General features: G+C 41.7%; 1 protein-coding gene across 2 annotated transcripts in view; it reads left to right on the top strand.

The window, feature by feature from the left end:
• Positions 1-845: 845 nt before the first annotated feature.
• PPM1L (protein phosphatase, Mg2+/Mn2+ dependent 1L) overlaps positions 846-14,684 on the top strand; it is a 113,004-nt gene continuing 99,165 nt past the window's right edge. The window contains exon 1 of one of the 2 annotated variants that reach the window (XM_076341428.1): positions 846-1,389. In XM_076341428.1, the coding sequence (XP_076197543.1) occupies positions 991-1,389 (399 nt within the window). In that variant the 5' untranslated portion in view covers positions 846-990. Of the gene's footprint in view, positions 1,390-1,538; positions 2,555-14,684 lie in introns of those variants that run through there. The other variant, XM_076341429.1, reaches the window with a different exon arrangement.

Genomic DNA, 14,684 nt, shown 5'->3' on the forward strand with positions numbered 1-14,684 from the left:
CTACTTGATAGTCTTGTAAGATTATCCTCTAGAAAAATCACAGCGCTATTTTGTTTCTTGGTTTCCCAGGGTTTTTAGCAGAAGCAGGCGTGGCTGCTAGGGTCACCCCGGCTTTTGAAATTCGGTCAGCTGCAGTTGAGTGCTACCCCGGTACTCCCTGATGAGAGTCCGGACTGGCTGTAACAGATACGGCTGCGCTGCTATTTCTGCACCAGTTTACACCTACCTTCCCCCCCAGCCCGGCCCCGCATCGCCGTCCGCCCCCCCCCCCCCCCGAGCCCAGCTCCGTGGTCCCCGCCGGACTACGAGTCCCAGAAGCCTTCGCGCCGCTCCCGCCAACCCGTGCCGGCGCCCCCCCGCGAAGGCCGCCGGGGCTTGTAGTCGGGCGGCGGGGGCCGGGCGAGGAGGAGGCGGTGGCGGCGGCGCTCCGCCCCGGGGGAGGGACGGCGCAAGGCGTGGGGGACACGGGAGACAGGTACCCGCGGGCGGCCCTGCTAGGCACCTCCTCGCTGCGGCCGGCCGCTGGCTCCCCGGCGCGGCGGGGCGAGCTGCGAGAGCTGCGGAGCGCGGCGGCCTCCCGCGGGGCCCTGAGGCGGAGCAGCGGCCTAGGGACGCCCGCAACGGGCTCGGGCTCTGAGGGGGGCCGCGGCCGCGGGGCGTGCGGCACCGGCGGAGCCTTCCTCGCCGAGCCGGGCCGGGCCGGGCCGGGCCCGCTCCTCGCCGCTCCTGGCGGCGCGGCTCCCCCGCGGGAGGGACGGGGCGCCGCGGGGCCGCGACGCGCTGGTGGCCGCCGCCCGGCAGCGGCGGTGCGCGGAGCGGCCCCCCGAGGCCGCCGCCGGGAGGAGGGAGCGGCGGGGCGCGGGACTCGGCGCTGCCCGCCCGCCGGCTGCGCCCCAGCGGAGCATGCACTGACTCGCTGCCTCGGCTCAGAGCCATCCCGGCCCCCGGGTGCGCGTTGCATGGTGTGGGGATACACGGTCTCGATAATAAATGATAGAGGATACAATGACTTTGCTGTCTCTGCTGGGTCGGATCATGCGTTACTTCTTGCTTAGACCGGAGACCCTGTTCTTGCTGTGCATCAGCCTGGCCCTGTGGAGTTATTTCTTCCACACGGATGAGGTGAAAACCATTGTTAAGTCCAGCAGGGATGCGGTGAAGATGGTGAAGGGCAAGGTGGCCGAGATCATGCAGAATGACAGGCTCGGGGGGCTAGACGTGCTGGATGCAGAGTTCTCCAAGACCTGGGAGTTCAAGAGCCACAACGTGGCTGTCTACTCCATCCAAGGCCGGAGGGATCACATGGAGGACAGGTTCGAAGTAATCACTGACCTGGTGAACAAGACTCACCCCTCCATCTTCGGGATATTTGATGGGCACGGAGGAGAGGCAAGTGCTCAGCTGGAAAAACAAGCAAACAAAAAAAAAAGGGGTGGGGGTGGGGGAGGACGGTTACAGGGCAAGGAATGGACGTGTTTTCACTCACCGGGTTTGTGCGATTATCTTGAGACATTGTTTGGGGTGTTGTTCCTTGGGGTTTTTTTGGGGGGTGGGGGAAGTCTCTAAATAGGGAGAGGGAGCAATACTCCATTCCCTTTATCTCTCATTACCCCTTCCATGATCGGCACGGTATAAATGTGTTTATACCCCCTCTGCCCTTTACAATAGTAAAGGTTTAATTCAAGTAAAAGCCGTTGGAGGTGGCTCTTACGTGTGTGGAATAACGATGATGAGCACAAACTCCCTGGAGTCATCTTTTGTTACAGCAAAGTGTGGTGTGATCTGATTTTGGCACAGGGCTGGTCTCCCCCTCCTGTCAGGAGCTGTACTCATCGGCAGTGGTTAGAGAGGAGTCCTCTTAAAGGCAGGCTGTGTGCAGCCTTAAAGCTGGTATGCGTAAAACGTGTCTTCGCAGTAATTCACTCTCCTGTGAAGACCAGCGAGTCACTGAGAATGAGTATTGTGTTTGTGAATTGCACGTAGTTTTTAAGTCATTACAACTGTGCTGTCATACTTCTCCCCTCCCTAGTAAAAAGCCAGGAAAACTGTCATTTTGAAACTTTCTGGTGTTTAACCTCTTAACTTTTTTAGGGAGGGTGATTTCCTTTAGGTTGTGCTATGTAATTAGTATTACAGCTTGATGGGATACTTCCTTTATTACAGATGACAAATATGGAAACTATAGCTTCCTCTTCATTTAGTATTGTGGTGCTGCCACGTAGCTTTTTGTATAGCACAAAGCACATGTTTCATAACTGTGCAACTGTGGAAAAGGACAAAGAACTTGTCCTTGTGTGACAAATTAGCTCTAGCAACCATTATGTTGGGTATGAGATTACCTTACGGGTTTTGCTGGAATGATGGAAGCTGGAGAGAAATGTTGAAGTTTTTCATGTAAGTGCTCCTGCCGAGGAGGGGTAAGGCAGCAAGAGAGCTTGGGTGTTCCTCCAGCTGCTTTCACAGACCAAGTGGTCAAAGTCCCTCCTAGAAAAGCATTGGCAGTGACCAGACACTAATGGAGCACAAGGATGACAGCTGCTGCCCCTCTAAACCTGTAAGTGCTGCCTGAAAAATCCAGGCCTTAGGCACATAATCAAAAAGCTGCTCTTCTGCTGCCTGCACGGTTGTAAAGAGAGTCAGTTGTCTATCCTACTGTGGTCTCACAGTGTCTAGCGTTTTGCCCCCTATAAAATAATGCAAACACTTCGGCTATTGAAAATTGTCGGCTTCATAAAAAATTCTGGTCGTGAATCTGTTTTCCTTTTTATGTCTGATTTCAACTGGGGCACAGTTGTGCCAATTCTTACTGGCATACTTGTGCCGGTTCACTATTCCTTGGCCTTTGAGGAATACAGGTAGAAATGTGTATGTATCGCAAACTGGTACACATCTCCTGAAGGAATATTAGCTCTGATCAGTGTATTTGATACATCTGGCTCTTTTGTTTTCTGAGGCTTTGGATGGAATGTGCTTGTGCTCTGTCTTTTGCCTTCTTCCCCCTTGTTTAAACTGACATTTTTCCTTGTCTGAACTGATCAGCCAAAACAAGTTTGCAGGAATATGTGTGTCGTGTTTTTGAACAGTATTATGAGATTGTTACAGATACAAGTATGATATACATGCTTAAACTGTGGCATTGTGAAAGGGGTATCTTATTTCTTTCTTTAATTTTGTATCACGTTATGTATTTTGCCCTACACTTGATTGCAAATTTAGTATATTAAATAATCTATAGCTAACACAGAGAATAGCTAAGTGACAAGAATGTGCCCTATGTATATATTTTGCTTGTTTGTTTTGTTGTGGATCTTGGAATTACATCCATAAGATATATTAATGATAATACTGGATCTGTGGAAAGCTCATTTGTCTTTTGTATTGTGATTCCTCAGAACTTGCTCTAATTGATTCAGTGACAAAGTATGAGGCTTTTATATGAGGCCTGTCATTTTGAAAGGTTCAGCAGATCTCTCTCCAAACCTTACTAAAGTTAATATTTTAAAAGTATCTAGTATCTCTTATTTATCTTTCTAATGAAATCCCCAGATGTTCTTAGTGGCCTTTACTCCTACAAAAATAGGTGCCTAATCATTCAGGACATAACTAGTTTCTAGCTTTAGACTTTATGTAAAACTGATCAGAAGAGCATGAACTGTGTGCTGTGCATACAGCAAAAAATAAATTACGAAAAATAGGTTTTAATCTAAGCAGCTTTTGTAGTTTTGAGTAGAAAAGAGGGGAGAGAAAAGAAATAGCAAAAATTAATGCTCTTATTTAATCTGTAGTGTATAGTGCTAAATTTCAGGTCTCTGAATTGGTTTTCTGGATGTCTTATTTTATTTTTTTTTTTTTTTTAGAAAGATAAATGACTCTGGGAAACACGTTACCGACATATGTAGCAAAGTTTTTGTGAAGATAAAATTTCCATATGGGCTCCCATTAAATTTCTTTATGTGTATTTAGAGAACAAAGAACTGCTGATCTCGAGTTACATGTGAAACAAACTGTTCTATATGGGGAAAAATTGTTTTTCCAAACAGACAATACCACAAATGAGATGCTAGATTAATTCTTTCCAGCTTTATACAAGGGAGTGTGTCTCCATTAATTACTTCCTGCCATATCATGTTGAAGTGGAAGGATAGAGAAGCATGATTCAAGTAATATGAATTACTGTGTAGTGCTAATTTATGAAGATTTCTGGGTTTTGCTTCAATCTTGCCAACATTTTGCATAAATTCTACTTTTCTGTTATGTCATTTCCTCTTCCATCTTACAGTTTTAGCCTGTTGGCAGCCATTTACTTAAATTTTGTGTCTGGCTTGGTGAGAAAGCAATAAGCAAAAATAATTACTAATGCTCTGTGTTACAGCTAAGAATCTGGTGTGCTGCTGCAATTACTTGTTAAAGGCAATAATATTTCAGAGATAAAACTCGATACATGGTGTGCAGTGCAGTCTTCCTTTTATAAAAAGTTAGTTTGTTTCTTGAAGATTGAATAATAATAATAATGCAGAACAGGTAGAGGGCAAAGAAGTAGACTTAGAAAGAATGAAGAGAAGTTTCTGCCTGTTGTCTCACTGAATGACTTTGGCCAAAGGAGTCTTCAAGGTGATCTAACTTAGAATCAAAAAAGAAGAGAAGAAAGTATTTGTCCGTTCTCTCATCAGCTTCTTTATTAGGCTTAAAGGTGGCTTGAGTGCTTCTCCCCCCCCCTTCCCTTTTTCCTTTATTTAGAAGTTTTGGGGCTGCCTAGACTGGAAGATTGAGAAGTGGCAAACTACATAAATGATAAAAAAAACAAACAATGAGCTTGAAAGCTGAGCAAACAAATGGATGGATGCTTAATCAGAATGATTTAACTATTTTAACTAGCATTTACTAAAGGGTTCTTTTCTCAAATATTTAAGGTTTAAGCACGCAGTTTAATGAGATCTCAGTATTAGACAAGAACAAAGTAGCTCAGCTACCATCTGCAGTTTTATGGTTATGGCCATGTTGCGTATCATTGTTTTTTCCTAACCCTATGAGGTGAAGACTTTAAAAATAATTATAGTAATAGATAGTACCTTATATGCTGCCTGTGCTTGTTTGTAGTTGTAAACTGATGTGGATAACAATGGTGGGAAATTAAAGCTCAGTAACTGTATCATAAAAAATGTCTTGCTCTTTTTATTTCTCTTAGCCTCCTTAAATAGGAACATGGCAAGGCTTGTTCCTTATGATCTGTAGGTGTGGATAAGAGCATTTTGCATGATATAATTGTTTTTTAGAGTTGCTGATATAGTGTTGCAGTATGTGAAATACACCTTTTTATTTTTATTCGTAGTGTAGGGAAAGATTGGGGAGCTTAAATGTGGAAGGAGGCAATTTGCTGTATAAATGGCTAATGTTTTTAACCACATACAGAATCACATAATGCTTTGTGTGCCACAGGACCTTGAAATCAGTAGTACAAACTGTTGGCAGAAGTTTCTGGTTACTGATTAACTTACAAAGACAAAAAAAAAAAGGAAAGGTCAGAAGATAATGGTGAGAGTCCTTACTAGCGTTGTCTGAGACTATGGAAACATGAATGCTGAGGTAAGGCCTGGAGAAGAGAGCACTGTGCCAGCTGTGTTGAAATGAGCCTGCTGTGCTTTTATTTTAAATGAAACACAGGTACTTGAAAGCATGATTAGTTCCTCCCTGATTCATTGGGGTGAATTTGCTGTCGTCTTCAGGCCCGCTGCAACAAACAAGTTGCCGCGAGGTTAGGTTGGGAGGGGAACTTCTGAAATGCTGCGTACCATGGTAATAGCTCATGTGCATAATATGAGATGACTTAGTCCTCAGTGAAGGCGAACGGGTAAACTACCATAAATTTACCAAACTTGTGAGGATATGGCAGAGCAGCTGTAAATCATACTGTCAGAATAGGATGTAGTGTCTGTACACTTGTGTTCATACCAATTAACATGATTTTTAACCCCTTCACAAACTGATGACCTGAACTCACCTGGGTGTAGGCTGTGCTATGATGATGAGCATCTTCTCAGGCATTGCTAGGGGGAAATTTATTCCATTTAATTGGAAATGATAGTTGACGGAAGATAATGTTTGCTTTCTACCAAATATGAACTAATGAGCTAATATTTTTATTTTGGTGATCTTTGGATTTTTTCTTTTTTCTTAGTTTCTGATCCTAATAGCAGAAGGTGTTTATGCTGTGTTGAAAAAAGAGAAAGCTAACAATTTTGTTTTTTTTCTAAATTTATCCAGATCTGCTAATTCTAATTCAAAACCTGTTCCTCTGATACTGAACTACTCAAGCAAACTTAGTGATGAAAATTTATCTACCATACTTTTGAGTAAAGGCCATTAAGGATTAATGGCTTGAGATTTTATAAAATACAAGAATAAATCAAACAACAGCTTTGAGTTTTTATGGATGTTATAACCTAGTTGTAAGGTGAAGTCTTTGAGGCTTTGCAGTTTTTAAAAAGAAACTGCTGGGATGGTTTTCCTTTTATAGTAATTTCCTTCAGTTTCTAATCTAGAATCTTCTGCAAAGTGCCTACATGTTTGAATAAATATTTACATAGGTAAGGTCATGTTGATATGCAAGTCTCAAATCTGCTTATAAATTCCACAGGAGTAGCCTAAAATACAAGCCAAAATGACATATAGGAACATTTCTGTCATTTTTGTTTAGTTTATCCAAGTTTTGATTCTTGGATATCATGTTACAGGGTTATGATTTTCACCCTGCAAAACCACGCTTATTTGATTTTTACGTCTACATTATATGCTCATTTGCTTTACAAAACTGTGACTTAAAATTGAATAAAATGGTGTAAAAATACGTAATTGGAAGTAGGAGCTCTTATCGCTGCCATTCACAGCTGTATCATTGGGTGTAGAATTGAGTCTTTTTCAATTTTTATAGAAATCAAAAAGTCAATTAATTTTAAATGTAGTCTGTCAGCTTAGCTTGGATCGGTGTTTCCATGTTTGAGCACACAGGCAGCCAACTGATTGCCACTGGTTTAATTAAATCAATTTTGATTCTTAGATGCTTTCAGATTATGAAAGTCATTTAAGTTTCTCCGTGAACTTGAGTAAGTCAGATTACTCCATAGGAAGTGTTTGTGTGCGTGCTCTTGCTGCGTGGTTGATGCTCAGCAGCTTATCCATCGCTGTAGATGGGGAGGATATTTCACAGCTACCAAACAAGAATGTTCAGACCACAGTTGTTAGAGTGCCTGACGCTTTTTAACTTGATACCCTGTGGTAGCACTCCTGGGGCCACGTCCTTAGATACATAAGCAATCTCTAAAGACAGATCAAGGCTCAGAAATGAGCAACATCTTAAATTGCTTAAAAATGTGCTGATTTATGCTACTGATACAGCTTACCACACAACATAGGCAATGGTGAAGACTTGTTAGCTAGTCCTGCTTAACTTAGTGCTTAACCTGGACAATAATAAACAAATTTAAATACAGTTTTGGGGCAGTAGGATTTTGATTCCGTTCTGCAGGTCAGGAACTTGGATATTTTTGTGTTTAACAGTGTGAGAGAGAAAACTCAGATTCTTCTGTCACGTGGGGTTAGTTAAAACAGCAGATTGCTCTAGCTCTGTCTTGAGTGTCATGCTTTCAGTAGCTCTTTTGGACCAGAGTAGTATTTCTCCTTCCTCCCTGTTGCTAGAGATCCAAATATTTATGGTGTAAATTTTTCCTTAAAACTGAGTTTTGGCTTCTGGCAGTTCCTTTTTTTTAAACAAGCTCCTGGTATATGGACGCTTTGTTTTGCTGCTGTCTAGTTTTTGCTGGTGGCTGCAATTTTCTACAGCAGTCTTGGCCCTGTAGGAAGGCCCCGTGCTAGTTGCTGGGTTCCCATGCATCGGATCTGGCAACTCTAAATTTTCCCTTGCTCTCAGGACTTTTCAGCCCTGTCCCTCTTCATCTGGCCCATGTAGCGTGCTTCCTCAGTGCATACATATTGCCTACACGGAAGTGAAACTACGGGCAGTGCTGCACCTTTGCCCCATCCCCAGGAGCCTTTGAACATGCTGATCTCTTCGGAAATGGTCATGCGTGAGATCGGTCAAGTTTTGTGAGCCAGAAAGGCAATCCAAAGGTATCTGGCACTAATGTTTCTTGGGTCTCGAAGTCCAGGGCTTGCTCTTCACTTTAAGCACAGCATAGATACTGATAGATCTGGAAAAAGGAATAAAATGCTTATATACTCCTTCTGTAGTGCCCTTTGGTTTGAATCTACGCCCTTGAAAGGAGAGTTCCCAAAACTAATTTAAGGGCAGCAGCTGCTATAATTATGCATAGAGAGTCATATGCCACTAGCTCCGCTTCTTCACTGTAATATTTGTTAAAACCTTAAAGTTTAAGCGAACTGACTCACCCTTTGGACCCTACTGCCATCCTCCCTACTCTGTGCTCCCACAAAGCAAGCCTCCTCACCCACACGCACATGTCCCCTGCTGTCCAGGCAATTTTGTGACCATGCTTTTCTACCTGAGCATCCCATGAACCTTACACCTTCATCCATTCAGGGGATGCTCTACCTCAACAAGCTGTGCTCTGTTTGCCCATGCCAGCCCTTGGGTCTTTGCACCGGGTAGGTGCTTGTGTGTGCTGGGACCCAAGCAGACCCAGGAGGACCTGTACAGCGGTGCTGGGGTGCTCAGCCTGCGTCTCAGGCAGGATGCCAAAGACAAGCAGTAATATGAGCTGTTGCTGTTCATACCGTGTGGCACATCCATGCTGATTAAAATGATCTGCATGTTCCTAGCAGGGTGCGTGCGTGCCCCAGTTTGAAAACCTCTGTAACAAGTTTGGGAATGTATGCCCTGTGCCACTGCCTTCTGAAATAGGGAATAGGTATGAGTGAGGCTCTTTTTTCTTTAAAACAGCTTTTATAACTACAAGTTCCTTTCGGCTGGTGACTTCCTAGTCAGGTGCACCTTATCATCAATGTTCACCATCAGTGGCTCTGTTACTAGATACCAGTCCAGCTGGACAGACCAGTTCCTCTGGCTCATGGCCAGCCCAAGAGATCTTCCATGTAAAAGAAGGTCATGAAGATTTAATGACCCTTTGTCTTCATTAGCCCTGTAGAGTTTTGGTTCACCCTGAAGGTAATAAGGCAACAAAGATGACAGATAAGACAAGTCCAAAAGGAGTTTCCATCCTGACAAAGATGTACATAGAGACAGCTTGTGATCTCCAGGCCATTGTACGTGGTATGCAGAATCAGTAGTTGCAACAAGTTGGAGATTCTTTTGGGCTGTCTGTGTGCTTTTACTCCTGTTGTTTAGCTAGTGTTAAACACTTCAGCTAGTGTTTTTGTTAAAGCAGTTTAAAACTTACAGCCAAATGTAGAGATTTCATCTGAAAGCAGCATAGCTTTAAAAAAAATGTAAATTTAATTGCAGTTTACAAGAAAAAAGATTTGCAGATGCCAGAATACTAATAAATACTCAAGTCAGGGTAAGCAGGGGAGACTGGTGAGAGTGTGTAAATTGTAGTTTAAATAACTGCCCATTTATGCCGTAAGGCCTGATATTTAGATGGCAAAGCTGTTCCTGATCTGGTATAAGTGAACTATCTTGATCACATTCAAGAAAAAAAGAACAGAAAGTACTTGTTAAGACTAGGCTTTCAGGTCTAGAGTAATTTGCAGGCCATAAAATAACCTGAATGGAAAAATCTACCTTCCTTTCTACTCTTGTAGAAAAGTCTGGAAAAGTAGCTGTCGGGTGGTTACATATGGCACTGATCTGGGAGGGGCTCGGGGTCCGGGGAGAGCAGTGTCCAAGTTGTCGTGTGATAAGCAAAGTGGACAAGGGGAGAGGAGGAAGCATCGTTCTTTCGGTTGGGTGCCATAATGAACTTCTGAGAGCTGCGTGGCAGCACAGAGTACCAATCCTACTGCTGCTGATACAAATTGATTATGATGCTGAAACATTGCCAGCTCTCATCATCTCCGACCTTGTCTGATTCACAGCTGTGTGAGCAGCTGACATCTCCAGCCAGACAATCAAAGTACGTGTTTTAACTGCTAAACCACAATGCAATTATCCATAGCACGTCATGTCGGCAAACCTCAAAGCTCCCCTGGAGAAATGAGCATTTATTTGCATTTACTTTCAGCACTAAAATGTTATCCCTTGCAAATTTTCTCATTGTCATAAATGTTGAAAAGGCTTATTTTTTTTTCAAAATCCCCTTCAGGGGTAAACATTTGATTTTATTAAGTTCTGTTATAATAGCTGAAACTGTCATACAGTACTGCTTTCAATCAATACGCTTTTTAATGTAATAAATCTCTTTACTTTTTCATTCTCTACCAGATAGAAAACTGCTGGAGGGCATGAAACATTTCTTCTGTTAAGTGAAAGTGCGTGGCCCATAATATAGTTCTCTGGTGTGCCATGGCTCGCTTGCATTTCTTTAAACTTGCATTTTAAATGGGAACATGATTTATTTGCAGGTAGTCTACGCATGGACTGCACCACAGAATTGTCTAAACTTTCCCTGAAATGTGTGTTTCCTCCAAACACACACTGAAGCTGAGGTATTGAAATATCTGATTGTGATCAGCATTAAATAAAATGTCTATCCAAGGCTGTGTGCTTCAGGAATGGAAACTTAGTGTGGGAGTATGAGGAAGGGGAGGACAAAACATGCTTGTCTCCTTAGTTTTCTTAATGTTTATACCCCTGAGCTTTCATTCACTTTCCTGCGTTGGAGTGTGAATGTGTTTTTTCTAATTTTTCTAGCTTTTTAAAAAAAATTTATTACTTAGGTCTTTTTAGAGATGTATAGGACACTATGTAGGATGTAGAAGGTGCTTTTAATGTTTTTTTTTAATCTGACATATATGCAATGTGGTTACAGTGGGTTTATTTCTGCTGAGAAGCGGTGAAGTTGGATAAGAGTCTTGATGATCCCACTGAACAAAACTAGTATATTCATTAGATATTTACTCCTGATCATCCCACGTTTGACCCTTTACTGGTATGGAAGAAAAGGGAAATCACACATAGAGAAGTAGGAAAATAATAATATAATATATTATTATTTTATAATAATATAATAATACAGAGTAGATAAAAACAGCCTCTAGCTCACAAGGAGGAGAGAAGCAGCAACGCTGGGAAGGAGACAATCTCATTTCCCCAGAAGGGGCGTTAACTGGGAGACGCCAAACTGACCAAAGTCATACGTAGGATTTCAGTACATGTAGATGGTTGTATTATAACTCATGTTCTCCTATAATTGAGATTAAACACAATTTTGTTGTGAAAGGCCTGTGATAATGATCACCTGATACTGGGATCATGATGCTCAGCACACCTGATCACAGCTGCTGATGTGAGGAGTAAGCCCACTTATCTGTGGGCAGGATGCTGCTGGGATTCCCACTGGGGAGAGGTGAAGGTGAGTGACCTTGCGCTACGTGCTTGGAGATGTAGTTAACTCTGAACCATGACAAGGAAAGTAAATTTTTACTAACTGCTTGGAAAAAAGCTGTTGCTACCTTTTCTGGTCATGCAATTGAAAGCATCCAGTGTTCTTACTGGAATAACAAGGCGCAGGGACTCCAGCGCAGGAAAGGGGTGAGGGAGACAAGAAATGGAGCTTGGGACTTGAAGACAAGAATGTGAGTAGAGGAGAAAAGGGAGAATAGTGTGTGTTTTTGCATCATAGCTTGCCTTAATTTTAGATTGCTGTAAGACTGGACGTATTTAATAACAATCTGTCCTAGCAAGATCACCAGGCAGCTATAGGAAAACTACTATCAATTTCAATGTACCATTGTTTATATACTGCCTGAGATCCAAAATCAGAGATGTATGTGTAAGGGTTATTTCTGTGGTTTAGGATGAATGCTGTTTTATCTCTCTCTCTGCGTGTTTGAGAGAAACAGAGAGCGTGAGTGTGCATTTTGGCAGCGTTTCTTTATGGCTCTTGAAAGACCACTAACAGTTTTGTAACTCTGGATGCTCTGAAAACTAAACTTTGCCCTCTTTGTTTCTACTGACGGTCACTGGTTTGCTGGCACGTATCGACAGTCCTTATTGCTTAGGACTTAGAGAACAAAATGTAGGACCAGCTGCCTGTTTCATAGTGCCAACTGGCATCGACGTGTCAGAGAAGAGCTCCAAGCAGCCCCTCTTCTTGCTTATGTTTCATGCATAAATAGTAATGTGAGGTGCTACATTAATTTACGAAGAGATTGGAATGACAGACTTCATTTTGCAAAATGTTTTATGCTTTCATATAAAATACATCACATAAGTTTGACTTTTTTAAAAAGGGACTTGCCTTACACTACTATTACAGTAGTGGTTTTGGAAGGCAAAGTAGAGTGAGTGAATTCTCTGTGGATGAATGTTGCATAAAAGATTTGTAATCTTTGGCAATTAGAAAATTGTTGCTGAGGTTAATGGTGATATTATTTTTAACTTTGAGGGCAGGAGCAATCTCCTGCCTCCGGGATGGAATTATTTTAATCAGTGCTTTAAATAAGCATTTTCTGTGATGGTTTAAATTGACAAACATTTAAATCACCAACCTGAGTTCTTTTTTTTTTTTTTTTTTTTTGCTTTAGTATTTATTTTAGCAATTATGTATCCTGATATACCAATTCACATTTATTTTTATTTTGTATTTTTTCTGAAAAGGAGAATGGTATTTACTATCAATTTTTGCTTTGGTGAGATTTTTTTTTGCCCTGTTTTTGTGTGGATATCGTAACTGTAAATAAGAGGCCAAATAACGTATCTACATTTATTAGAAGTTATTGAATGATTTGCATCTAGAACTAATTGTACACAACGTTTTAAGCCCCTGGAGGGTGAACTGATTTGAGACACACTTCTGGGACTTTTAAGGTTGGTTTTGTGATGGAGGTCCTCTTACCAAGCATGTCTTCCTGAGACCTGGACTCAGTGGCCAGATTGTCCGTGATGAGGTCAGGTACCGTCTCCTCAGACTCCAGTTATAACTTGAATTAGAGCAGGACAGACAAGAATTAGAGGTAATTCTACCTGATCAAGCTAACCTACCACTTCTTCAAAGAGAATGGTGATAAGATAGTCAATAATTTCAAAACCCCCACATTTTTTTCCTGCTTAGGAGAACCTGCTATCCTGTAAGGTATTCTTTGTTAGAGTATTGGTGTCCTCATCTAAATCTGTGCTGAGGCTCTGTCCTAGTGGCTCTGGTAGGAGATGGTACCTTGATATTACCAGTTCAGTAACTATTTTTCTTCAACCTTCAGAGGCAAATATGTGCTGTTTCTAATCTATTATTTTAATTAGTTATCTTGTTAAGGTGATAAATTATATTCTCAGGCTTTGAGATATAAATTTTGTTAATAGTTTTATTTTTAAATAACATTTTTTTTTTAAAAAACAACTTTTGTCTAACTTACCTGCCTCCTTGTAAAGAACAGTGCTTGTCTGTCTGGTAGTGTTGTATAGCAGCTCAAGACGGTAGCTGCATACTGGTTCATGTTGCAGGTCTGCATGTGGTGACAAGAAAAATACTCTTAAGTAAATTGGAGTGTCTCTTGGGATGTGTTGGGTTTCGCACTCCACACTTTTAAGTTGCATGTGTTGGAGTTTGTATATTCTAAAGTGTTGATGTAAACTTTCAAGACTGGAGATTGAGATAGCTGCTTCTAATAAACTATAAACAACATTATGATGCCATGGCAGAAGAGCCAAAAGAAAGTGTATCCAGCTGCATATTGGAATTAGTTGTTTCAAATGTAGTTTTTAAAAGCTTTTTTGGCATGCGGGTTGTGCGTCTCTTATAAAGGAAAAACCTGACTGTGAAGGAAGATGAAAATTATGTTGATGAACAATATGAAAGGCCATAACCTCAAACCTATTATAGTGAAGAGAGATATTTTTACTGGAATGTTTTGTTACTGAGTTTCCCAGCACTCCCAATTGATAGGAGAGTTAAATACAATTTCAGTGACAAACACTGAGACTTTTTTTTAATATACAAATTGAAAACTTAGCATGTTGTCTGTCACAGTGGCTTTAAGTTGACTTCACTGTGCTTCTGATTCAAGGTATTTCAAAAGTGTGTCATGCAAACATATTACACCTCTGTGAACAGGTGTTTTCAGATAATTTTACAGGCTTAAATTTCTGTTTATGTCCCTTGGCTGATCTGATACACCTCAGTAACACAAACTGAAAATAGAACTTTATAGTCCCCCTCTCCTTTTCTTCCAGGTGCAACTGCTCCTTTTTTCTCTCCATCAGACACCAACATCGTTAACTGTGTGCCTTCCATTATTTAATGTAACACCATCACCTACCTGCTGGGTTTTGCAGTCTTCAGTTTCTTTTCTTAATGTGGTTATCAAGAAAGTAACGGCACCTAAGACCCAGCAGCATCAATGCTTATTTCATATCTGTACTGTGGATCTTAGCGGTCATCTTTCATGCCAGAATAATGTTACTGATGTGTCCCTGTGAGAAACCCTGATTTGAACCTGGGGCAAGCTCTGTGCTACTGTTTGTCATATTTTAAATGAATTCTTTCAGCATTTTGTTGTGAAACAGAATTTTTGGTTTAAAAAGTGACCTAAATAGCAAGGCATGAGTGCGAGAAGATGGCCAGCTGTTAGCATAGCTGGTCACTGACCAGCTCTGT

This window comes from Aptenodytes patagonicus, chromosome 6 (genome assembly GCF_965638725.1).
Source record: "Aptenodytes patagonicus chromosome 6, bAptPat1.pri.cur, whole genome shotgun sequence".
In the NCBI taxonomy this organism is placed as follows: Eukaryota; Metazoa; Chordata; class Aves; order Sphenisciformes; family Spheniscidae; genus Aptenodytes; species Aptenodytes patagonicus.